General features: G+C 43.7%; 1 protein-coding gene across 1 annotated transcript; it reads left to right on the plus strand.

Annotated features, from left to right (window-relative positions):
* Nucleotides 1–26888, plus strand: LFNG (LFNG O-fucosylpeptide 3-beta-N-acetylglucosaminyltransferase). Its single transcript, XM_074208027.1, has 8 exons — nt 1–760; nt 16513–16561; nt 18061–18160; nt 18685–18838; nt 19307–19392; nt 22087–22252; nt 23505–23590; nt 24444–26888. Exons 1-8 carry the CDS (start codon nt 272–274, stop codon nt 24508–24510), a joined length of 1197 nt encoding a protein of 398 aa, XP_074064128.1. The 5' UTR covers nt 1–271; the 3' UTR covers nt 24511–26888.

Genomic DNA, 26888 nt, shown 5'->3' on the forward strand with positions numbered 1-26888 from the left:
GGGGCTGGCGGCTAAATAAGCTGCGGCAGACGAGGCCGGAGGGTTAGGGCCAGGCTAGGCTAGGCTAGGCTGGGGGCTGGCCAGGGAAGCTAGAGAACTCAGACACCCCGGGATTCCTTGAGAGGTTCCTGCATTGCCATCTCCCCATCCCCTCCCTGGGCTCCTCCTGCCAAGCTTCAGGGGTGACTGGGAGCTCGGTCGCCCTCGCGGCGCCCCTCCGGCTAAGAGTGCACACACGGCTGGCTGAGCGCTGAGCCCAGGAGGCTGGAAGATGCTCAAGGGCTGCGGCCGCCGCCTGCTCCTGTCCCTGGTCGGAGCCCTGCTCGCCTGCCTCCTGGTGCTGACGGTGGACCAGAGGCAGCAGCTGCGGCAGCGCTTGCCCCCGCCGCCGGAGGAGCTCCCGGGGGGTGAGGTAGGACGACGAGCCCTGCAGAGCCTGGCCGGTCCAGGTGAACCCCAGGAGCAGGGACCCCCGCCCCCGCCGCAGCCCCAGAAGGAGCCCGCCGCCTCTCTGGCCGCGGCGTCTGGCCCCTCCGGCGATGTCCACAGCTTCTCGCAGTATTTCGGCCAGCTGAGCCGAGCCAGGAGGGACTTGGGACCCCTACCTGGGGCAGCCCCGGCGCGCGAGAGCGTCCCCAGACCCCAGATGGAGCAGCTCTTCCCTAGAGACGTCTTCATCGCAGTGAAGACCACCAAGAAGTTTCACAGATCCCGACTGGACCTGCTGCTGGAAACCTGGATCTCCAGGAATAAAGAGATGGTGAGTGTGACAAGGGAGATTCTGGCACTTTCCTTGGACCCCAAAACATTTGGATATGGACACCACCCCCTAAAAAATTCTGGAAGAGGAGCAACATGCTCTCTCTTCATTCCCCAAAGTATGAGTGGGGGAACCCTTATTCAAAGGAAGGGGAAATCTTGCCTCTTCCAAACCCCTAAATATCTGGGGAAGCAACTTTATTCCATTTTTCTTCTCACGGGAGACACATTTATCTTCTCCCCTCTCTCCTACAAAAAAATAATAAAACCTAGAAGGGAATATTTTTCTCCCCTCTCAATCCGTAGCCCAGGGTGGGTGGATGTAGCAAATCTCCCTTCCACATCCCCTATCTTGGGCATGAGGGACAATCTAGGGCCCCAGAGGCATAAGGCCCGGCCTTCCGCCTGGCAAAGGTAAGCGGCCTGGGTGCCAAACTATGCCAGGGATGCGCCGAGTCAAGCGCCGGGACCTGTTGGCGAGTGGCGGCCCGCCCGCCCGCAGGGCCCGTCTCCTTTCTCCGCTCCACCCCCGGACCCCAGGCAGACACACTTCAAGCCTCTGCCGCCCGCCCCCGCCGCCGCTGCACCCGGCTAGTGTCTCCCTAATTCCTCTGGGGGTGGGGAGGGAGGCTTGCACCTAGGGCTGCTGAGGGGCCTGAATGAGATACCATCTCCGGAGCTTTTCTCTAGCTAGAAGGGGCTGTTGGCCCGGAGGGGTGGCCCTCCCCTCATGCCACCGCCCACACATATGTGAGATAGGTGGTGGTTTACATGCCAGCTTCTCCCCCCCTCCATTCACCCCAACTCTGACAGAAAAAACGGGTCCTTCCCAGAGGACCCCAGCTAATAGACTAAGAGGAGAATCTGATCCTCCTCCCACCTCACCGACACAGCCATTCCCCTCAGGGGGGCTCAGGTACCCTAAGAAGTTCAGTTTGGCCCCAGACTTGGGCAGTGCCGGCAGGCAACAGAATGAATGAAGACCTGGGAGACAGACAGACCTCAGCCACCTTGGAGCTGCTTCAGTCCGCTTTTCCCACCCCCTAGAGGCGGTGGGAGAAAGGGCAAGACAAAAGGCCCCGCGAACCCTTTTCCTTTGGTTGCCTCGGGGCACCTCGGGCGGGGAAGTGGAGTCTTAGCTGAGCAGACTGCTTACAGCCTGGATTTAGGTTCCTGTTAATCGTTTCCCCCACCCCTCTGAGAGTACGTGCGTTCCTTAAAGTTTTTTTTTCCTCTGTTTGGGGAAATGGGTACTGACTGAGCTTAAAGATCCCCCCCCCCAACTATGCTCTTGAAGTAAAGCCCCCAACCCATGGCTTAGCTTGTAGAAAAGGGCTGGAAATTAGACTGGGGTTTGTCATGACTGGCTTGAGAGGTTTGGGAGGAGAGAAGCAGCTTAGTGTAAGATTCCAGTACTGGATTGCAGTCTGGAACTAGACCTGGCTTTAAAACGGGCCTCCTCACTTACCTACCCCGCCACACAGAAACCATGGTTAAATCGCTTAACCTTTCTCCAAGCCTCAATTTCCTCAGCTATAAATGGTGACAGTAATACTTGCAGTTTTCTACTGCACAACTCTATTTCCACGGATGTTTGTGAGGACTTCGAAAAGTCAGTGTTACATAAATTTTAGCTATGCTCAGTACTCCCTGCTGGCTATTCCCTGTAGTACTCTATCTTGGCTATTGGGGTCTTTGAATTGGAACTTAAAAGGACCAGGGGACTTTATCTCTCCTTATAGAATTACAAAATTTAAAAGATGGGGAGCAGCCAGATGCAGAAGTAGATAGAGGGCTGGTCCTGAATTCAAATTTGCCTTAAGACATTTGACACATTAAATTACTTAATCCTAATTTTATTGGTGAAAAAAAACAAAGAGATGGAAGGGGCTGCTATAAATGGTCATTTTAGTTTTACTTGCTATCAAACGACTTTCCAGTCCTTGCTTGGAGAACCTCAAAAAGAGAGAATCCCCCCCCCCCCCATTTTGGGCATGGAAGACCCTGAATGATCCGATTTATTCTTTTTTTTTTTTTGGCAAGGCAATGGGGTTAAGTGGCTTGCCCAAGGTAGCACAGGTAATTATTGTGTCTGATGTCGAATTTGAACTCAGCTCCTCCTGACTCCAGGGCCTTTGCTCTATCCACTGTGCCACCTAGCTGTCCCCTGACTTACCTTAATTCCAGACCCATGGCTGTCATTTCTCCACCAGAGTTCTTCCTGGGATTGGTCCAGTAACAAGTCCCCCAGCTCTCCACATCAGAATAGAAAGAACTGCTACATCTCCCCTCCCCTTCCCCCTAATCTTAAAGGATGGGAATTGTGGCATCAGAACAGTCCCTTTCTGAAAAAGTAATCTGTGTCAACTAGCTCCTGTATTGAGAAGCATGGAGGAGGTTGAGAAAGACTTACCTCTGAGCCTGGGGTATGTGGGGGGGTGTATGTCTGTGTGTGTTTTTAAGCATGCATAGTATTTCTGAACCTCAGCTTCTTCTCCTGGACTGAGCCTTAGGTTGGGGAGGAGAAAAGGGTTTCTGAACACAGCCTTCAATCCTGAGGGCACTTAGGGCCTAGTCTTTGGTCATCCTGAGAATGCATTGGGTCCCTTTTCTCAAGGGCTGAAGCTTTCTTGAGGGGTAGGGATGTGAGTTGGGGGGGTGCAGAGAGAATGCATTTTTTTTGTTTCCTCTGTCCTAGCTGTTTGGATTCCCAGAGTCCCCAGGCTCAGCTCTCACGCTGTCCCCCCTGGGCAAGTTAACAAAGCCTCTTTCTCTGGGCGCAGAGAAAAGGCGTCGGGCCTTCTTGTGTGCCGCTTGCCATGGGAACCCGGGAGCTCCGAGCCCCAGTGTCCCGGTCAGGTTGCCTAGAGATAAGGGGGCTGGCAGGCCTGGGAGGGGGGGCTGTTGGCGTTCCCAGCATCCCCACTGGGCCCCACTGAGTGACAACCCTTGTGAGGCCACTTGAACTTGAGGGACAGGCGTTTGGGGGAGAGTTGAAGCTGTCAGAATCCCTCAGGCTGGCCTGAGAGGAGAGCGTGGGCCAGAGGGTGGGAATCATCCTGGCTCTCTACACTGACCTGGCCTCCAAGCCAAGAAAGTGACCTGGGGAGGGGGGAAGATGGCAGTGGGGGATGATTAGGGAGGAAGGAGGGATTCCAGGAAAGGGCTGACAAGCTGCTTTTGTTCCCCTAGCTTCTCAAAGAAGGGACAGCAGGCGTCCTCTCCCAGCCTGGGAAATGGGGATCCCTCAGGCTCAAAGAAAAGGGCTGATGACCTGGTTGTAGATGTATGGATACTGTCCTCATGGGTCCCCAGTAGCCTCTGCCTTTCAGTTCAGCAAATGGAGTCATTTACTTACACTAACCTGTCCATTCACTAAGCGTTATTATAGATTCAAATCAAGTCACCCTTTCACTCTAGAATCTTCAGTAACTGTTGCCTACTAAATAAAATAAAAACTTGTACAGTTAGAAGTGCTTCATCAATTGGCTCCAGCCTGCTTTTCCAATCTTAAAGCACTATATAAATTTGAGTTATTGCTCTTAACCTGTTCCCTCTTCTTGCCCTGCTTGCTCCTGACTGCTTGGTCTCACTTCATTTTTTGTGCCTGAAATGAATTCTCCCCTTTCATAAACACTCATCTCCTTCTGTAGTCCCACTCCCTTTATCAAACCTTCCCTAGTCCCAGCTAAGTGATTTCTCCTATGACTTTGTCAGGGTCTCTCCATTTTATTTCTTGGTCTCCCTTATAGCAGAGTTCTTTGTTGCATGTTGGAATCTCCTTTGCGACCACCCTTCTACCCCCACCATGAAACTGTAAGCCCTTTGAGAGTTGATCTAGATCTTACCTGATTCTATAACCCATAACCTACCTTACTGGCTTTCACATAGTGACTACTGTTGGCACATGGTAGGCCCTCAGTAAATGTTCGTTAATATCCAGTTGGATGTAAAATCTGAGGTCCAAGAATATTAACTAGTTGTCCCAAAGTCACAAAAGAGCTTATCTGCCAGATTTTCAGTCCCTGCAGGACAGATCAGTCTTAGTATTATTTTGGGGAAGGGGCTTTTTACAGGGTTGAGGGGGGGGTAGGGCCGAGAGGGACCAAAGCATCCAAGTTGTAGAGGAAGTGGGCAAGCCCAAGCAAGCATCATCAGTTTTGCTTTCTGCTACCAGAGAAGCATAGGTTAGCTCCCTCACCATCTGTCCTCTTCCTGTTCTGCTCATAGAACTTTGCCCCTGCTTAGGCTAACAGGTACTCATCTAAAATGGTAAAGGGACCCGATGATCTATATCTGTATGTGTTTGTTGTATGTGAATGTATAAGTAAACTAAATTATTTTTAAGGATATATTGGGCCCTCTTCCACTATCTTCCCTTTTCTTCCTCCCTGCCAAAACCCACATCCACAAGGAAATCTGCCAAATGACCTGATAATCCTGGGGCTTTGTCTAGCCTGAAGGAGATGGCCTCCTTTAGCACTCAGACCAACTGACAGGCCGGGAAGGGGAGAGAAGGTATAACATCCTTTTATCTCTCCTCTTTGGAAGGAGTTAATATATCCTGAGTTTCACGCCTAAACAAAGGAAGGGAGAGTGTAAGAATTTTCAGTGGAAGAGCAAGGATAAATATAAACCTTAGAAAGGAAGGATGAATGCTGAATTAGCCCAAGTATTCTGGACTATATATTTTTTTTAAAAAGGCAGTTCTGGACTTAGGTTACTGCAGAATCAACAATCAACACTCTTGGAGGTGGGGGGGAACACAGAGAACAGCTGTATGCTTGCTTTGGTCAAGAAGAGTGAGGAATTAAGATGTGTAAGAAAAAGGATGTTGTTCTAGGGTTACTGATGAGAACCCTGAGGCGAGATGCCAGCATCCCAGGCTTCGGGACCAGTAATTGGCTGGTTTACCAGAGAGAAGACAATCACCTTCTCTGTATCACACCCTATTCCCTTCTGCATCCTACCCCCAATCTCCCTGCAGGGCAGGTCAAGATTTTTACCTTTGAAGATCACCAGATGAAAGTTTTGCTGGCCCACAGAAAGAGAAGATGACTTTCCCTGCTGGTTTGAGGGGAAGGACCATAGCTGACTGCCCAGTCTTCCTTCCGGAGCACACGCTTCACTTCCCCAGCCAGCCTGGCAGCTCTGAAGGTTCACCCTGGTGCTCTGGCCCCTGGCCCCATCCTGAGGGTTAATGACTTGGCTTGACTTAGCTTAGTTTAGCCAGAATCCCCCAGTGCCCACTTGGCAATGACTCCACCTCTTCCTCTGTAGGGCCAGGCTACTGTGTACACAGTAAACCAGAGGAAATAAGCTCTGGATCTTCCAAAGTCTGGTAGGGTCTCAGACCCAAATCCAGGCTGCCTGAACCAGGGTCTAAGCTGTTCAGACCATTGCCCTGGGAAAAGAAGAAACATGATAAAGGTGGGCAAGGAGGAGTCAGTGTGTGTGACTTCTGACTCCTTAATAGCTTCCTAGCTTCCTATCTGCCCCTTAGTCTCTTAGCTTTTTAAAGTAGAGGTAGCTACCCTAACTGGGTACACATAAGCAGCACACTTCAGTAGACAGGAGGAAATGAGCTGGTTTTAGGGGTCTCTAGAAGGAAGAATTACCTAGCATTTTTATAACAGCTGAAGGTTTGCAAAGTCCTTTGTAAATGTGACTTTATTTGATCCTTATAACACCCCTGACAAGTAATTTCTTTTATTATCATCTGTTTTGGAGATGAAGAAACTAAGGCTGAGAAGTCAAGTGACTTGACTAACCAAGGTCTAAGGCAAATAACCCTAGATTCCTAACACCAAGTCTTAATATACTCTATCTGCTTCACACCTTACTACTCAGGGGATATCAGCTGATGGAACCTTCAGTCAGATGTTGCTATTGCTAATGGTCAACTCAGCAGAAATGGTGATAAGAGTCAGCATACAACCAACAGGAAGTAAAGACACTTTTTGGGCTCTGTAAATTGCTGTAGTCTCTAGAGAGATAATTAAGCAGATTGGAAAATTACTAAAGACTGACTCTTTTTGAATAATGATCAGAGAGGGTACATCATGGGTAGAGGTAGCTGGACCCATTATATGGGCTGAGGAAGGTGCTCATTGGCTTTGTCCTCTGGCAGGCAGAATGCTACATGGTAAGGGAGGGTGCTTGGCAACTAAGGAGAATGGTTTTCTTTCCCTCTCTGAAGCCACATGTTGATAAGTGGTTTTTTACAGAGACTAAGCTGGGGGGTTGGAGAGGTGGAATACTGTCATTTCCTGATGAGCAATCTGTTCAACATTTGGTTAGACTTTTCCCCCCCAAAAAAGGCAGTATAAATGAGAGAGGAGAGGTAAACAAGCAAAGTTAAGGACTTAGAGGAAAAGTACCCTATTCTAAGGGCCATCTAAGCCCTAAGACAGGTTTCAGAAAGTAGTGGAGGAATATTAAACTATATCTGGTTTGTCCAATGCAATAGTTCTGCCTGGAGGACCAAGCTTGGGGAATAGAGAGAAGAGGGAAAGCATTATCTGGACTGGAGTGGAAACATGGAAGGAATCATAATACCCTCATACTACACAGCTGTTAAGTGGTTTATCCAGTCATATAGTATCAGATAGTAGTCAGGATCTAAAACCGTCTTTTGTCTCCAAATACCTTTTTTTTATTTTTATTTTTTTATTTTTTGGTTTTTGCAAGGCAAACGGGGTTAAGTGGCTTGCCCAAAGGCCACACAGCTAGGTAATTATTAAGTGTCTGAGACCAGATTTGAACCCAGGTACTCCTGACTCCAAGGTGCTTTATCCACTACGCCACCTAGCCACCCCAAATACCTTTTTTAATTGATCATTAGAAGGGACCTTGCAGCCTGCCTAGACCAACTCCTTTCCTTTACAGATGAGGATACAGAGACCTGGAAGGGTAAAGTGACTGACCCCAAACCCCACAGGTAGTACATGGAGTGTTCTGACTACAAATTGGTTGCTCTTTCCATTACACCACTCTTCCCTTCAGGAATGCAGTTGAAGAGCAGGTTGGAAGAAATCTCCCACTAACACCTCTCATTCATTAAATCAATGAGAGCGGGGGAAGGAGTTAAGTTTCTTAAGCTGCTCTAATTCATCAGTATTGCCTCCCCTTTGACCAGACCCCAGTACTTGAATCAGAGGCCCTGGGGACATCTTGACATGGAAGAGAAAGCTGGGTAAGCCCCTGTCTACCCACATTGAGTGTCAGACTTCCCCTTCCTGTCTTCAGAACTACCCAGCTATATCAGTATCTAAAGACTTAGCAATCTTTGTGACTGACTTTATTCTTAGAGGCTGAGAAGTAATAGTTAGCATCTCCAGAGAGTAGTGTGGTCTCCATCTTACACTAACTAGGGAGTGGGGATAGGATGGACACTGAATGTTCCTCCTTTTAAGTGGAATGGAATGGAACAGTATCTAGGGACAAGGGTGATCACTGTGGATGTGGGGCTATAAAAATGGACTAAGATTAGGTCTCTTCAGGTAGAGAATAGATGGCATCAAACACCTCAGGTGAACACAGGTTCCATCAATAAATTCTGATGGATCTGAATTATCCTCCTGGGAGTTTCAAGACACAAATATGAGCACAAATGAAAAGAGAACCTACAACAGAGTGGGCAGTAGAAAAGATATCTAAGAGACCTGAGACTTCCATTTGGTTTGGCTGTTTGGGGAATATCCTGTCTATTGAATAGAAAAGTTGGGGCTGCTTTCTGGGGTGGGAGGAAGATGAAGGAAGATATTCTCCCAATTTTTAAGATTGATATCAAGAAGGGGCAGCTAGGTGGCACAGAGGATTTAGCACTGGCCCTGGAGTCAGGAGTACCTGAGTTCAAATCCGGCCTCAGACATTTAATAATTACCTAGCTGTGTGGCCTTGGGCAAGCCACTTAACCCCATTGCCTTGCAAAAAAAAAATTAATTAAAAAAAATTGATATCAAGAAAGACAATCAAACCTGGATTTGACTTCAGAAGTGCTGGGTTTGAAAGCTGATTCTGTTGAAATCGATGAATTCTGCTGATTCTGCAAGAAATAGTAATGATATTTGTGTAGTCCTTACACTGTGTTTAAATCCACTACAGTTATCTCATTTGGATTCTCACAACAATCCTTGGAGGTAGGTACTTTTATTATCCATATTTTACAGATAGGGAAACTGAGGTAAACAGATTAAGTGATTTGCCCAGGATCACACAGCTAGTAAGTATCTGAAGGCAGATTTGATCTCCTGTCCTCCTGACTCCCAATCCAATGTTTTATCTTTCTAACTGCCTCAAGATCACAGAATGATAAGTTTAAGAGTCAGAAGGACCTAGGAGGCCATTTCATTCAAAGCTTTCATTTTACAGGTGATTTGAGACCCTTGCCTAAGGTTCATCTTAATTAGGCTCAGTGCTAAGTGCTGAGATCTTTTTTTATTGATCCAGAGAATATGCCTTCTAAGCTTCCCATCAGAATTTTATTTGTACCAAAGGGCAAACCTGAGATGAGATAACTTGATTGTCCTTAACCTAAGAAAGGCTTAGGTTATTAACTGCTATTAATTTGTAGCCATCAAGTATTCAATATCTTCCTCTTCTCCCTTCCCCATCCCCAAATCTCAAATGAAAAAGGCAGTTCTTCTTAATATAAATGGGGGGGAACCAAGGCTCACACAGTTCCAGTATTTGAGGGGGGTGAAGACTAGTCCCTCTTGTTTTGAACTAGGGTGTGCAAGGCTGCAGCTCTGGCTGGTGTTCCTCCCCCTTCCCTCAGCTGTGGCAACCCCAAACTCAGAGAGAGCCTGCCACCATGGGGGCCTCCTTCACCGAGGCTACAATTGTTCCAAGCCAGAATTTGGCATCCTGTGTTTCTTTCAATTGCAGCTTGTTGAACAATGCTGCTTCCTGTGTGTCTCCCCCACCCCCACCCCCCAACAGACAATATGAGCCAGGCAAGGCAGCCAGAAGTCCTCCGGGGTCCTGTTCCTTTCAGGGACAGATTCCTCAGTGGTCCATTCAAAAAAATAGAATGAAAGGGGTGAGCTGGGAAGGAAGTATAACAGGTAAGCTTAAGGGGGCCCTATTCCAACCTCACCCAATGTAGGAGTCATGGATTTTTATTGAATAAGGAAGAGATGAAGGAGTAAAGTCAGATAAAGCCCAGTTTCCCTATGGATGAAAGATGCATCTTTGGAATGAGACCCTGTAAGAAGGTATGGTTAATATTAGCTAGCTCCTTAGGGAAGAAAGGTGGATTGTTGATGACTTAAGTTATGGGTCAGGGAGATAAGAGGTAGGCCCCTTAAGATTCCCACTTCCCTGAAGGATAGGTCTCCATACCTCACAGATAGTGTACCTTTTGGGGAATGGTTTAGAGTAATCATCTACATTATATACTTGGGGCTGAAAGCAATATCTATTCCGCCTCCCCCCATTTTACTATTGAAGAAGACTTGAGGCTTAAAAAGATAATTTGAATCATTGATAACCTTGTATTTTTGTAGTGTTCTTTCTCAGTGGGGACAAAGGAAAGTAAGAGGAAAAAGCTGATTTTCATTCACTGAAAAATAAAAAGAAATAATTTGGATTTGGAGTTTAAATCTAAGCTCTGTCACTTTCATCTGTAAAATTATTCTGTATAACTGCATCTCATGACAAATTATCAATCTGCATGGAGGGTACTGGCTTCATTAATAATAATTAAAGCCTGGGTTGTCCAAAATGCAGCCCAAAGGGCAATTTTATGTGGCCTACCTGTGAGTTTACTAAATGTTTTAGTAAAGGAAGCTGAGCTACCAAAGAGCTTTCACTAAAATGGCAAATCAAAATATATTGTTTCAATAAAAACTTTAAAAGTAAGGTTAGATAGCCCTGATTTAAGTTTATATAGTCTTTTGTTTTGAAATGCTTTATATTTTTTAAAAAAATGGAAATTGTGTTTCTTTCATCATTGTAATTTCCCAAACTCATCCAATGGAACCCTTCCATTTAAAATAATTACATTTAAAGTTTATGATTTTATATATATATATAAATTTAAAGTCTAAAAACCTCATTGAAATTAAAGTGCTAAAACATAAACAAAAGGAAATAAAACTATCCCCTATTTATTGATTGAAATGGTTTACTTAGAAAATCCTAGGACATCAGCAGAGATACTAATTGGGACTATTAGCTTCAGCAAAATTTCAGAGTACAAAAATAAATCTACAAATCCAAGAGGTAATAGAAAGGAAAATCCCATTCAAAAAAAACCTATCTTGACCATCTTTGTTTGACCCCATATCTGGTTCCTCACTTGCTACCTCTACTAACTGGAAGGAAATCATCACTCCTCCAGAATCAAGAATGCCTGTTTTATTGATCTGGATTCTTGTATCTTACAGAATAATTCATATACTCCCAACTCTTTTGATCCTCAAGGCAATCCCTTTAATGCAGGAGTTGAATGGGTTATCCCCATTTTACAGGTGAGGAAATTGAGACTTCCCTAGGCTAAGTGACTTTCCCAGGGTTACATAATTTGCAAGCTGCCATAGATAGTATACCTGAGTTTAAATCCAGATTCAGACACTATCTGACCCTAGGTGAGTCACTTAACCCTATTTACCTCGGTTTTCTCTTCTGTAAAATGAGCTAGAAAAGGAAATGTCAAAACAAAACAAAACAAAAAAAAAGAATGCGGTATCTGCCCCAAAAAACCCTAAATGGGGTTGTCTGAAGAGTGGATTACCATTGAAAAGGCTGAACAAGATTTCCCACCCATTGAGATACTGATCTCAGAATCTCTTGTAATGGCCAGGAATATCCCGCCTACTGTATAGCTTTGCCTTCCCATCTTCTCCACTGTTTAGAAGCTGAATAGGTTAAGTTAGGACAGGCTGGGGGAGAATTCATTAGCAAAAGAACACTGGGCTATTGCAATAGAGTCAAAGGTCCTGAGTTTGAATCCTGCCTCTCCTCCCATTTTATTGATGTGTGACCCCTCTCCCCAGCCCAGACAAGGCATGTAATTACCTTGAGTTGGACTAGGTCACTTCTCCATTCCTATGATGCTATGCATCGTGAGCCAATCATTTCTTAAAAAAAAGAAAAAAGAAAAAGAAAAGAAACAAAAGTAGAGGAGACAGGCCTACATGGTTTGGACTTGAATTGCTTCTCTTGGCTGGCTTCCTACTGCCCAGAGCCCGGAAAGAATGGGGGGTGGGGTGGAGTGGGAGAGGAGGGGAATGAGTGGGGCTGGTGAGGAACCTGCAGACCCGAGATAGGCCCAGCAAGGTGACACCCAGGGCTTTGGACCGACGGTACCCTTCCTGCCCTGAGTGGTAGGAGACAGGCGGGCAGGCTACAACTTTCCGGAGTTTCTTTTCAGACCGGTCGTGTGGCCCTTTCCTGTTGGGAGGTTGGGGTGGGGAGGGGGGGAGTGGTGGTGTGGTGAAGCTCTTCATTTAGGGGGGGATGGAGAAGGGCAGACTGACTGGTGAGTGCCATGGTGACTGGACTAGGTGGTTGTGGTCCAGTGAGAGTGTGTGTGTGGGGGGGGGAGCTTGTTACAATAAAGGTGATGTTCAACTTTATAGCTGGGAGGATACTTGTTTTTTTTTAAATAAGGACAATGACTTTAGGAGAACTCTGAACCTCTTGATCTAATTTAGAAAGTATTTTCCTTTTTTTTTATTATAGCCTCAGTGGATATCTTGACAGAACTCATCCCCCTTTTGTTGCCCTCCCACTCAAATTCCTCAGTGTGTAAAGAGATGGTTTGATAGTGTGCATGAATGTTTGGGGAGAGACAGGATAGCAAGGGGGTAGGAAGAGGAGAAAATTGCCTCCTACCTGCTCTTAAGGGAGGAAGGGGAATTTCCCAGACTCCTAGGGAGCAACTTAAGATTTTTTTTGAATCAAATTTCTCTTCTTCCCCCAACTACCATGGCTAGACTTTGACCTGAGTTTGATGATGGAGGGAGGTCCAGAAGGGGACCACAGAAGAGGGATTTTTCAAAAGCTAATCTTAGGGTCTTAACCTAGTTTAGGATAGTGATGGGGAGCAGAGAAGGGTGGCCACCTAGTCTTTTACTTATAGGCCCTAGTCCAACACTTGGCTTCTGTAGGGCACAAGACCAGCATATGAGCAGAAGGAACATTCCATTCTGATGAGCCACACATCCCCTACAGCAGGAGACTTGCTTCTCTTAATCTCTACATGACTAGAATTTGGGATAGTAAGAATGATCCTGCAATGTAGTTCCTTCTTGACACCCTGTCTGAATTGGGGAGGAGCTGGGAGAGAGAGAACATTGTCAATAGTTGGGCCTAAATTCTTTTTTCTTGAGCCTCAGATTTTAGGATTTTTTTGAACCTTAAATAATCTTGAGATGGCTGTGTGGACACAATGGATAGTGCTGGACTTGGAATCCAGAAGATTTGAATTTGAATTCTGCCAAAGACACTAGCTGTATCACTTTTAAGAGCTCATGCCTCAGTATGTAAAATGTGGATACATTGTTGTGATGATCAAATGAGACAATATAAGTAGAAACTTTTTGCAAACTTTTAAAGGATTTTATAAAAACTAGTTATTATTTAGCAGATGAGAAAACTGAGGCTGAAATGGGGCATCAACTTGTCCAGATTAATAAACATTTAAGTGCCTACAATGTACTAGATGCTTCCTAGTAAATAAAAGTGAAATGAGATAATAAAAGTAACCATGAATAGCAGTGACTAGATACCAGTCCCTAGAATTCAAATTTGAATTTAAACCCTTAGTTGTTGTGAGACCCTAAGCAATTTCCTTAATCCTGTTTGTCTTGGTTTCCTCAAATGTAAAATGAACTGGAGAAGGAAATCTTTGCCAAGAAAATCCCAAATGAGAACATGGACACTACTTATAAAAGACAAGAGTAAGCAAAAGAAGCATCAGGATTCAAATCCAAGACTTCTGACTCCTAGAGCCTAGGACTTTGCATTCTTTGCTGGCAGTCAAATAGGCCATTTGTACCCCCATGAACAAATTGCCCCTACAACACTATTCTCCCCCCTCTCAAATGTCTAATACTTGAGGCCTTCACTATCAACTTAGGGAGCTTGCTATCATCACACTAATACTCCAACTGAAGCAATCAGTCAATAAACATTTATTAAGCATTATTAGCAAGTGCCAAACCTGTGCTGAGCTGGGTACTTTGTAAACCTTAAAGCAATAGAGAAACGGCAACTGTTAGATTTTGAACAAGGTCAGTACCTTGGTGATCATAATTTTCTGGCATTAAGAATATGTACATTTATTAATTTTTTTTTTAAATCACCCTTCTTTGTGCTGCTTCAGCATAGGCATGTTCCTGCCCTGCCTGCCCCTAATCTTGACTCTGCCTCTCTGGGTGCCCTGCCCCTCTGGGGCCCAGATGCCTCTCCATTTTCTCTACCCACCTGGAAGATAGCTCCTCTCTTCTTCCCTGCCTTCAGGTTGTTTCCTCCCCCCCCAAAAAAAATCTCATTGTTTTTCTTCCAAAGCAAGGAGGCCCCCAGCTTTGGTGTGGCTGAGCAGGCTTCCCCTTCCTCCCTACAGGATGGCTATTTATCTCCCAGAAAAGCCTCTTGCCACCTCCCCAGGGACCTAAGCAAACAGTTTTAGCCTTTCTCTCTGCCCCCTTTCTTCCAGTTAACCAACCCAGCTGTATGCTAATGGTGGAGCAAACTATTGCTACTTAACTCTCCTGAACTGAGTAAAAGTTGGGGTGGGGAGTTGTGATGGACCCTCATACATTGTTGCAACCCTTCTCCCCTTCCTCTTACTTGCATAGCACCCCCTCCCCTCTAGACAAAGCCAAGCCCTGGACAATAGCCTGATTCCAGCTAGTTCACTTGTAATTCATCGCCCTAAGGATCCCTGCACAGCCCCGATCTCCTTTGTCTAGGTTTTTTTCTCTGCCCCCATTGTCCCAAGTTGGGTTTTTTGATGGGGCTTGGCAGCTGACCAGGGATGCTTTTCTCCTTCTCTACAGGGCCTTTGTCCAGCTTCTGATTGAGACTTTTTTTCTTCCCACAACCAAAGCCTCCCTTCCTTCCCTCCCCCCCCCCCCCCAGCCAAGCATCTCCCCTCCCTCCACTGAGGAGGAGAGCCCCACCCGGGACAACTACCAGATACTGAGAATTAGCTATGTAAACAAGGGAGTGTTGTCAGGGCAGGTGGTGCAGGTACCCAGTGGGGGCAGGCAAGGGCCTTTGGCTGGGCTCCAAGCTGCCGGGGCTATGTGTGATTTAGTGAGTTACCTGGCCGGGGTGGGAGGGAGGGAGGGAGCGGGCCGTGTGTCTGTGCGTGTGTGCACAGGTGCAGGCGGGCCGGCCAGGTTGGGCTCGTGCCGGAGATGAAGCAGCTGCCAGGCATGACCTTGTTCAGCAGATGGGTGTGGGGAGGTGGCTTTGAGGCCCTCTCTTCCTAGGTAGGGGAGGGAAGAAGGGAGGTTCTGGACCTCACTGCCTCCACTTAGGAGAGAATCGGGAAAAGACAGACCTCCCCGTCATTTCCGAAGAAGACGCATTGTCTTTTATATAGACAGAAAAGTTTAGAACCAAAATTCTTTTCTTTCCCCCCAAAACAATTATTAGAAGTAAAAATAATCTGTTTTTTCTGAAAACTTTCAATTTAAACGTCCTGACTATTGGGGCAGCTAGGTAGGCTCAGTGGATAGAGCACTGGCCCTGGACTCAGGAGGACCTCAGTTCAAATCTGGTATCAGACAATAATTGCCTAGCTGGGTGACTTTGGGCAAGTCACTTAACCCCACTGTCTTGCAAAAAAAGAAAGAAAGAAAGAAAGAAGTCCTGACTATTCCTTCTTCTGAATGCCCCTTGGGACAGTGGGGGGAAACTGAGTCAAGGCTAGATCTCAACTTCTGTCTGAAGCTCAGGCTTCTCTCAATTAAACCTTGCCTGCCCGGCACTATTTCAACAAATATTTAATCTAGTACTCTTCAATTTATACTTGATAGAGGAGGGGGTAAAGAGGAAGGATATCATAATGGAGGGAAAATCTAGCATCTAATCCCCACCCAGACACTGATAAAACCTATCTAAATGTGAACTTTTTTTTAGTATGCTATACACTGTAGGAATGTTGAGTTCAATTGAACATGCCCATTCAGATAATGGAGGTGGTGGAGGTCCAGTTCCTGACCAACAGGAGAGAAAATTCTAGTCTAGTTAGGGAAATTTAAAAAAAAAATTCAAGAACCAAGTGAAATGTTATACATAAATGTGTGTGTATGTATATATACATATGTGTGTGTGTGTGTGTGTATATATATATATATATATATATATATATATATATATATATATGCAAGTAAAGTCATATGCAACTGAATAATAACCAAGGTTTAGACAGGTGGGAGGCTTTAATTTGTGTGCTCCTCTAACTTTCCTAAGACAGTATTCCTTGAGCTCATTCATGCCTTAGAGCTCTTAAGAAGAAGAGCTGAAAGGATCATTTGGGCTATATCCAAGGGTTTTCAGTAATACACAGTAGCTGAAAACTTTTTAAAAAAATTTTTATTTAAGGCAATGGGATTAAGTCACAGGATTAAGCTCTGTAGCCTGATTTGAACTCAACCTCCTGACTCAAGGGCCAGTGCTCTATCCATCGTGCCATCTAGCTGTCCCCTAGGTAAAAACTTACATTCTTATAACAGAGCTTTGGGAACCAGGAATGTGGCTCATGGAGATGTTTTCTTTTTCTTTTTTTTTCAGACTTTCATCTTCACAGATGGCGAGGATGATGTGCTGAAGCAACACACAGGTAAATCTCCCAGTTACTGAGTATTTTATTTTCCTTTTTGGGTGAAGAAAATCTTGGATCTTCCAGTTGCTTTCTGTCCAAGGATTTTTCTTTGAGGAAAGGACCATCCTTTCCCATTCTCTGAAGGAAGAGTAGGGAAAGGGGTTTCTTGAGCCTTTCTAGCTCAGGTAGTTCTTCTGCAAGTTGGTAATACAGCAAAGGAGGGAACCAGTCTCAGGAAGGGAGGGAAGATTTTGGCCCTATTATAAGAGAAGGAGGAGGTGACCCATTGGACTCTGGAGGAACACACACCCTACACACCTTCTTTGCTTAGTCTCCCTCTTCCAAGAACCTGCTCTGGTCAGTCTTTCTGGCTTCCTCCCCTTATTGAAGAGAAGATTCTCTCGGGGATGGAATGGGGGGTTGCTGGATAGATGGGAAGAGGTTTACTCATTGAGTGTTTATTCAGCAGCCCCGCCCCTCCAGTCTGGGTCAGGTCTCCCTATTCTTCTCATGTAAATGATTCCCTTTCAGGCCTTGAATTAATTCCTTTTGAGAGGGCCCAGCAAGTAACAGGTGGCTAGTGCTGGGAAAATGCAGACTGAAAAGGAGAGGGCCGGGCTCTGGCTCCCACAGCCCTCCTGGAGCCTCTGGGCCCTCTTCTTTCCCCTTTCCCTGGGAACAGACCTTCTGAGCACCCTCTCTCCCGGGACTGGGGTCCCTGGTTTTTCCCTCCCTGCTTTTGAGTCAGGGAACATGTGTGAGCTCATTGGAAGGGGGGTCTAGGAACAATCTTCTCCCTTTGGCTTTCTCCAGGTTATGATTGTCCTTGCTGGACACCACCCTGAACCCCTGAGCTATCCTTCCTCGAACACTTACTTTCTTTGTAGCCCTGGGCTAGTCACTTAACCTCTGTTGGCCTTACTTTCTCTATGTAAAATATCCCCCAGGGTGGTTGTAAGGATCAAATGAAAGTATATTTGTAGAAAACATTTAAAACAATTTTTAGCACATAATTTCTACTCCCTTTTACTTGCTGTTTTTCTTCTTGTTGAGTCTTGACATGTCCAGCCCTCATTTGGGGTTTTTTTGGCAAAGATACTGAAATGGTTTGCCATTTCCTTCCATTTTCTACTGGCTGTATGCTCAACAAAATCCATAACAAATATCCTGATTAGAGAACCACAGAATGTGGTTCTGATTCCCCACTCCCATCCCCACCCCTATCCCCTATAATTCCTGAGACTCTTAAGTTTTTCATTCCCTTCTCTCTTTCCAGCCCCCACCCACAAATCTTTAATGTCTTCCCTAGATATATCCAGGTTGATGGGTTGGCTAGATAGTGCTCAAGAAAACTTGAAACCCATACTTAATTATTGGGTTTCTTTGGGGCCTCAGTCTTACCATCTGTAAAAAGCAGACACCATTTGCCCTATCTCATTGAGATATTGCTCTGAAATATATTACGTGTCCTTCAAAGGTATCAGAAGTCATTACTTAGATATCTTCTCTCTCCACAGGCAATGTCATCAATACCAACTGTTCTGCAGCCCATAGCCGCCAGGCCTTATCCTGCAAGATGGCTGTGGAATATGACAAGTTCATTGAGTCAGGAAGGAAGTAAGTAACATCTGAGACATCCTCAAATTCCAACTCTTTCTATTTCTTCCATTCCTTGTCACACTATCCTCTCTTCTTCCTCTCCTACAAGTACCATATCCCCTATCATATAGAAGAGAAAATTAAGGCCCAAGGAGTAAAGCCAATTTATTCAGTAATATGAAAATAATATATAAGAAAACTAGAACTGAGATCCAGGCCTCTTCTATCACATCCACTGACTTCAAGAATACTTTCCTCTTAAAAATGTAGTTCATGTGTGTAACAAGGGCATCCAAACACAAGATAATGGAAAATCCTTGTTCAATTCATCCCCTCTATTAGAGGATGGTTCCTAGCAATATCCCCTTCCTGTGTTGGAGAGGTACAGGATGTCTTCCCAAAACAGAGAAGAAAGTTTTCTGAAGTTTCATTGAGGGCTGAGATGACAAGACTGAGGATATTTGTTTCCTTCTTGGCTTTCTCCCTGATCTCCAGACTGCTCCCCAGAATCTCTGTAACCATCTCTTCTCTATTTCTTTCAGGTGGTTCTGTCATGTGGATGATGACAATTATGTTAATGTTCCAATGCTTGTCAAACTGCTATCCAGCTATCCTCACACTCAAGATGTCTACATTGGCAAGCCTAGTTTGGACAGACCCATCCAGGCCACAGAGAGGATCAGTGAGAACAAAATGGTAAGATATTGGGCCAATTTGGAGAATTAGGAGTGAGTTCTGAGATCAAAGACTTATAATCAGGGGCAGCTAGGTGATACAGTGGATGGAGCACTGGCCCTGGAGTCAGGAGGAATGAGTTCATATTCAGGTCTCAGACACTTAAGAATTACCTAGCTTAACCCCATTGCCTTGCAAAAAAAAAAAAGACTTAGAATTATAAAAGACCCAACCATTTGATTATCTAGTCTGATCTCATTTGATATAGATGGTGAAATTGAGGCTCCCCAGAAGTTAAGTGGCAAATAAGGTGACTTGCTTAAGGTCAAATAGCCAAACCACAGGTTAGAACCTAGTTTTTGTTACTGTTATTTTGTTCTTTGAAATCATTTTGGAAGGATTAAAGTGTCTCCATTTTCCCTAGCTTAGAAGGACCACTCTCGGGGATCTAATTGACATAGAAATGACTCTGGTGTGTTTTCTTTACAGCGTCCTGTTCATTTCTGGTTTGCAACTGGTGGGGCTGGTTTCTGCATCAGCAGAGGACTGGCCTTGAAGATGAGTCCCTGGGCAAGGTAAGAGGGTTTCCTTCGATGTATTCAAATTTCATTTTTCTCTAGCACCCAGGAAGCTTAGAACAGGATCTTGCCCTTCTTCCTCAAAAGGCATCTTTGGACTCCATTGCTTCTTCTGTTTCTGTCTCTGTCTCTAAACTCCTGTTACATATCTCTGAGCCATTCAGTTTAGAAAAGAGACCCAAGAACAAAGTTGGGGAAATGCTATTTGCTTTCCTTTTGTATGCCTCAGTGGATTAGAGATGCTAATGAAACCTAAGGCATACCCTCTGTTTTGGTAGTAGTGGTATTAATAATTTCAACAAACACATTATAAAACATCAATTTTGTTTTATGAATTTCCAAAGTACATCTTAATATATTTTTTTCTGGTGGGAAAAAACCAACTCTTGGAAGCAAGAGAAACCTAGGTTCAAATCTCACTCTTAATTCACTATATGACCTGCTTGAAACCTTAGTCTCTGGATCTTAGTTTTCTTAGCTATAAAATGGTGATAATGATTGCACTACTTAATTCATAGGGCTGCTAAGAGGATCAAATGAGATACTGTGTAAACATGTTAAACTGGAGTTATCTCCTATGATCTATAGTTTTGTAGAAATTGTTGACTGGTCACAGATCAAATCCTTAAAGAGTCTGTCTTTGCTATTGGTCACTAAGCATCAGAATAGAGTGTGAATGACTCTGGATTTTTGTTTTACCTATCAGATATGTTTTAAATTATTTTTAATTGATGTTTTAAATACTCCAGGGGGTCTTACCATTTAAAAGAAGGCTATTGTGAAGGTTTGTTTGTAAAGCAAGTAATCATTTCCAATTTATCTTTTGTATAATTTAAATTTTAATATGGTAGTTTTATTTAAAATGAGGTATACTGCTGAAAAAATTCTGAGAAGCCTATTACTAGTATTAGGATGGAGTTCAACCCATCTTTAAAAATAAGGGAAACAGGAGCAGCTAGGTGGTGCAGTGGATAGAGCACAGGCTTTGGAATCAGGAGGACCTGAGTTCAAATTCAGCCTCAGACACTTGATACTTGGCTAGCTGTGTGGCCTTGGGCAAGCCACTTAACCCTAATGCTTTGCAAAAACAAGCAAATATAAATAAATGAATGAATGAATGAATGAATGAATGAATAAGGGAAACTGAAAATCAGAACCTTGAACCCGGGATAGTAGTTATTCCACTATATTATGCCTCATGTCCTTCTAGGAAGCAGATCAGTAGTTGTTGTCCATTTAGCTAAAGGAATGGCATATTATTGTTCCCATATATCATTGTTACTGGGGAATGAGACATCTGGGTTATTTCAATATTTTGGAAAAATGAATCATACAGATTAGAAGTTTCCTATAATGGTATTACTTGATAAGCAGTCATTTATGAGATCACTTTTTTTTAAGGTTTTTGCAAGGCAAATGGAGTTAAGTGGCTTACCCGAGGCCACACAGCTAGGTAATTAAGTGTCTGGGGCTGGAATTGAACTCAGGTACTCCTGACTCCAGGGTGGGCGCTCTATCCACTGTGTCACCTAGCTGCCCCAAGATCACTCATTTTTAATGAATGGGATATAATCATTTCCTTAGTACAAATCCTCCACTAATGCATATCCCAAGACTCTTAGTCTCCTGAGCAATTGTGACCAAAACAAAATCCATTATGGAGTGACTGACCTTCAGGGAAGAAGCCTTTTCATACTTGACTCCATTAGTCCTCAGAAGACAGTCATAGCATCTATCATTTGGTCAGTGGTGGATGGAACTCTGGTCTTAGAGTTGGAAAGATCTGAGCTCAATTCTGTCCTTACATACACAGAAGGACTTAGTTAACCTCTCTCAACTTCAATTTCCATTTCTGAAAAATGGGGTTAATAAGAGTACTTACCTTGGAAGGTTGTTGTGCAAATTTAATGTAATATTTGTAAAGAGCATTGCAAACTTTAAAGTAATATATAAATGCTCGTTATTATTACTTAGCACTGTCATTGTTACCACCACCACCACCATGAATTGCTCTAAAGTCTTACAGTAGTCCTTACTGATCTATCCATTGTTATTTACCTTATTATTTTTCACTACAATCCTACAAGGGCAGTTATTCTAAGTATTGTCCTCATTTTACATTTGAATCAGGATTAAAACCCAGGTTTCTTCATTCTCAAGTCTTTTTTCTTCTCTATTACATTGCCTCTGAGAACTTCAAGATAGGTTTGATGTACTTCTACATTTTTCCCCACTGGAACTTTCCTGTAGGTTTTGAATTCTGGATAAATTGGTGTTTGGGGTTATAATTTGTTACCCTTTTATTTGCTAGGCCACACCCATAGAGGTTGCTCAACTCTTCTGTTCTACTCTTGCCTCTCTCCCTTGGCTGACTCTCTGATAATTTGTGAGGATCCAGTGGGACATGACATTTAAATGTCAATCACTATTACCATTAATATAGTAACCATTTATTGGGGGTTTTTTTCCCCTGAGATGGGTAAAAAAGAAAAGACTTGGATACACATAATCAACAGCCAATTATATTCTCCATCATGCTAAGAACAATCAGTTCCCTTAGGCCAAGGCCAACCTAGTATGGTTGCATTCCTCTTGCTCTGACTTCTGGGGCTCCTCACTCTGGGAATTCAGACTGGGGGGAGAAACAAAGGAGATGACCCTCCACATTCATCTCATCTCTTCTTCCTTCAGTGGGGGCCACTTCATGAACACAGCGGAGAAGATTCGATTGCCTGATGATTGTACCATTGGTTACATCATTGAATCTGTATTGGGTGTAAGGCTCATTCGAAGCAACCTGTTCCATTCCCACTTGGAGAATCTTCAACAGGTGCCCAAGTCAGAGCTCCATAAGCAGGTATGTGTTCCATAGTTCTCAATTAACCCATCATCTCCTAAAATCCATGAGAAGGTCAGAAATCAGCCCACCAAGGATAGTAATAGATTTTGTCTGGAAGGTACCTTACAACAGCTAATCCAAGTCTCCCTTCCCCTCCATATCACAGATAAAGAACTTAGAAAGGTTATGACTTGCCTGAAGTCACAAAAGGAGGAAGTGGAACTATCTAGGCATACCCAGTGCTAAGCTTTGGTATAGAAATAAAGAGGAAATACTGTTTTTGGCCTCTGGAAATTTCCATTCTAATTAGGGAAGGCAACTAAAAAAAGGAATAGGAAAAGTTGAGGATGGGGAGAGGTAGTTGCCCACACAGAAGGGTTTGGATAATCAACATCATGAATATCAAGTTTACATTTCTCCCATATTCCTCCTAAATCCCTCAGAGCTGCATTACATAATAGAGTCTTAATTGTTTACTTTGTAAATTAAAGAGATCATACATAAGTATGAGTAAATATTTAATAATAAATAATAGAATATAGGAATTGGACCTATTGTTTTCACTGATTCAGGAAACTCCCCATCTTAGAAAGCTATTTTTGCCAACACAGATCTCTACATTTTATAATCTTAAGAGAATTACCTTGATTGCTTGACCAATTAAGTGAATTGTCCAGGTTCACAAAGCCAGTATGTATGTGTCAGATATGGGACCTTGTGTCAGATATGGGACCTTGAACCCAGAATCCCCTGGGTCTGAACCTGCTTTTTAATTGGCTATTCCACAATGCCTCAATTATGATTATGAATACTATAATAAAGAAAAGAAACTTTAAGGCATTTTATCTGAGTCCATATTTGAAGGGCTGGTGCTCTATCCACTGCGCCACCTAACTGCCCAAGAAAAGAAATTTTAGAGGTGAAAGGGGCCTTAAAAATTATCTAGTCCTGGAATCCATGAACTTGGTTTTGTGTTTTTTTAATATTTTGATAAATAATTCAATATAACATTTTATGCATGTTAAGATGCTATTCCAAGAAGGGAAGGGGTTCATAGGCTTAAAAAGGAACCAGTGGCATAAAAAACTAAAATTCTAAATAAACCCCCCTTTTCAGCTCAATCAATTCTAAACTAGGTGCTAAGGATTCAAATATCAAAATTGTCAAGATAGTCATTACCCTCAAGTCACTACCACTACATTCTATAGACATCATCCTTATCCTTAAAACTGCTGATTCAGCTATTTTTCCTCTTATTCTGGTCATTTAGGTGACACTGAGCTATGGGATGTTTGAAAACAAAAGAAATTCCATACATATGAAAGGTGCATTCTCTGTGGAAGCTGATCCTTCTAGGTGAGACTCAGGTCCCCAACTTGTGCCTTCCCCTTGCCCACTCACTGGAGCCCCAGGAAGGGAATCTGAAACAGATTTTGAGACCCCCCCCCACACACAATCTACAGCCATAAAGACATCCATCTTTTACCTGTCACATCTGCTAGATTCCTGATTGGATCTAGTCTTCACTATATTTTTTGGACTAGATGATGTCAGGCTCAAAATAATGGAAAATTACCCAAGATTTATTGTTTCCCCAAATTGTAATGATCTGTCTAAGCAAAAATGTAATTGGGTTCCTTATCACTGGAAGTGATACAAGATTTCCAAGTACAATTTTTTTTTCATTATGAGATCTCTAATTTCTTCAGGACAAGCTCAGGGGGGTATTTTGATTTTTTTTACTAATTGGAAAAATGCAACTTAAATGTTTTATAGACTGAGAGAATTGCTTGGGGTCAATTTATTTAGCACCTAAGATATTTATTCAAAGAAGGACAAAAATTCAGTCTATCTTTAAAGAGCTCATATTGGAATGGAGGAGACAAGTAAACTATGTATATGAGATAAGTGCAAATAGATGGAAATTAAACCCAGAGGAAAGGCTGTAGTGGTGGAGAGGAAGAAAGTAGGAAAGGCCATCCAAGTTGCTGATATTATGTCAGAGGTGGCCTAAAAGTCATTTTTCCCTAACTCGGGAGCCAACTCTCATCTATTATGCTAGACAACCTTGCCACCTGCCTTCCAAATCCTCTTTTTCATGGTAAGGAAGCAGAAAAATATATATATATATATATAAAATGACCACATCATAATCAGGATCTATGTTTTCAAGACTAACCCTTTGATTTTCTCTCCTTTCATTCCATAGGTTCCGCTCTATCCACTGCTTGCTGTACCCGGACACTCCGTGGTGTCCTCGTAACGTGGTCTACTAAGAGACTTTACGTCTGTCCTTTAACCCTCGTCCCTGAGTTCCCCTGGTATCCAAAGGGCTCATGGGACCTGCGTCATGTTCTTGTCCTTGCTGTGCTCGTCATGCACAGTTGTGTGGGTGTGTGTGTTTGTGTAATAGGCTGCTGTGTGGCCCATGGTTACTGAGCTGGGGTGGGAAGAGAGGCAAGGAGATAAGGGATGTCTCTCTGGACCTTGCCTCCACCACTGTCTTCTCATCCTGGAGGAAGAGGAGAACCTAAAGCCTGGAAGAAAACAAAGAAGAGTTAGGTAGGGGAGGTGTCACCATCAATGAACCTGACCTGCTTCCCAGTGGCATTGCTGGAAGTTGTCCCAAGATGGTCCTTGGAGGTGTGTTGTCTGTTTCCTGTATCAGCTGCTTTCTCTCCAACGGGACCAATTTTTCTCTGGTGCTGCTGTCTTTAGATCACTCCTGAGTGACTTTCCTAACCCTTGACCATTCCTGGGACCATCTGAATCATCTCTTCTTCTCCTCCTCCTTCTTGTGTTCTATTCCAGGCTCCGGATCCTATCCAGATGAAGGTTTTAATTTGTAAATCGTCAGTTGGGGTGGGAGAGGGAATATGTGTAGGAGAGCTGTAGGAGAGCGGGGGATTAGAAGATGAGGGAGGAAGAAAGATAGTGGGGGATTTAAAAGATTTCTGAATATCTGTCCTGGTTTGGGGGAAATGGAGTACATTGCAAGGAGATACTGGAATTTGAGGGAAGAGCAAATCCCTTTTACCTGAGACCCTCAATCTCCTGGGAAGTGGCATATTCTGTAACAGAGGAAAGAGAAAATGTGAGTAAGTGTGTGTGTGTGTGTGTGTGTGTGTGTGTGTGTGTGTGTGTGGGTGTGAGAGCTGTGGTCTCCTCAGGACCCCAGATTCACTGAAGGGAGAGACAAGACCTTGGAGCAGAGGGGCAGAGAAAAGCCCAGAATCTTTTGCTCCAGCCCTTGGGGCTTACTGTTATTGACTGAACTATTTTCAGTCCCAGATAACTATGCAGTATTTATATGGAATTAACCATCAGTGGTTAATTGAAGAGAAATAGAGAAATGTATAATGGTATTTTGTTATTGTTCTAGAAGGTATTGTGGTTAAGGTGGAGAGAGACAGATGGCCATATTGCCAGGATGCATATCAGTCATTCTGTCTCGGGGTTCAGTGTCCCCTTTCAGGACCAGGCATCTGTTCAGTTATATCTTTTGGAAACTTTGCTTAATGGGAAGGGGATAGATATGCCCTGTAACTTCCCTATCACTTCTATCAAGTAGCAAATGGCCTGTGAATTCATGGGTCAAGGTGAGCTGAGCAGTGCTTAGGTCCAGGGAAAGGGCAAGGTCAACAGTCCAGAACAAGAGCCCTCTTGGCTTGCCACCATACCAAGCTGTGAGGAGCCATTGGAACCCTCCACTGTTCCAGGGCACTTGAACACATCCTGGGGCTGGGGGTGAGCTGGGTCTTGCTACTCCTAATGTAGCTCCTGGGGTGGGGACTTCCATCTTTGACCCTGCATTTGGGGTCCTCAGGCTAATATCTGAGTGTTTCTGGGTGGCTGAGCCCAGATCTTTGCTTTGTCTCCTTCCAATAACTGGGCAGAGTCAGAGCTGAATATTCCCTATCTGAGGTTGAATGAATTGGCCCATACTGGGTGCGTCTGTAAATATTGTACTTGAACAGTATTTTTTTTACTGTTATCTTTTAAAAGAGGAAAAAAAAGAAAAAGAAAGAAAAGTAGTTTTTTTTTTGTTTATGTGTATTTTACCTTTTCTGTGGATCGGAAAAAAACAAAAACCAAACTTCTGATAATCTTGTTTTTAAAATTAAATTGGAATATCTTATAACCTTGTACTTATTTATATATTCCAGTATCTGGAATCTATCTATTCTTTTTCCTACTTAGTCCCGTTTCTGTTTGTATGTTTCGTTTTTGTTGGGTTTTGTTTATTGTTTTGTTTTTTTTTTACAAAAACATAGGAAAAAAAACAAGGGAAAAAAGTTCTCAGGGAATTAAACCTTATTGTTACTACCATGGTCACCCTGTGGTACCCAACATTCTTTGCTTTCAATAAAGCAGCTTTATTTGCTGATAACAAATATGATGTGTGGTTTTATATGCTGGTGCTTACTCATTTGTATTTCTAAAAATTTGTTCACAATAGCCCTTTGAAGTAGGCTGTGCAGGTGCTATCATTCCCATAATATAGATGGGAATACTTGTCATAGGTCCTTTAGCTAATTAATACAGGGTTCACCTTAAACTCAAAACCCAATCTTCTGATGAATCCTATACTAACTAGACCATGTTTTTACATCTACATATGTGACTGAGGCTTTGTTGTATTCAGATTCCCCAT

Source organism: Macrotis lagotis, chromosome X (assembly GCF_037893015.1).
Source record: "Macrotis lagotis isolate mMagLag1 chromosome X, bilby.v1.9.chrom.fasta, whole genome shotgun sequence".
Taxonomy (NCBI): domain Eukaryota; kingdom Metazoa; phylum Chordata; class Mammalia; order Peramelemorphia; family Peramelidae; genus Macrotis; species Macrotis lagotis.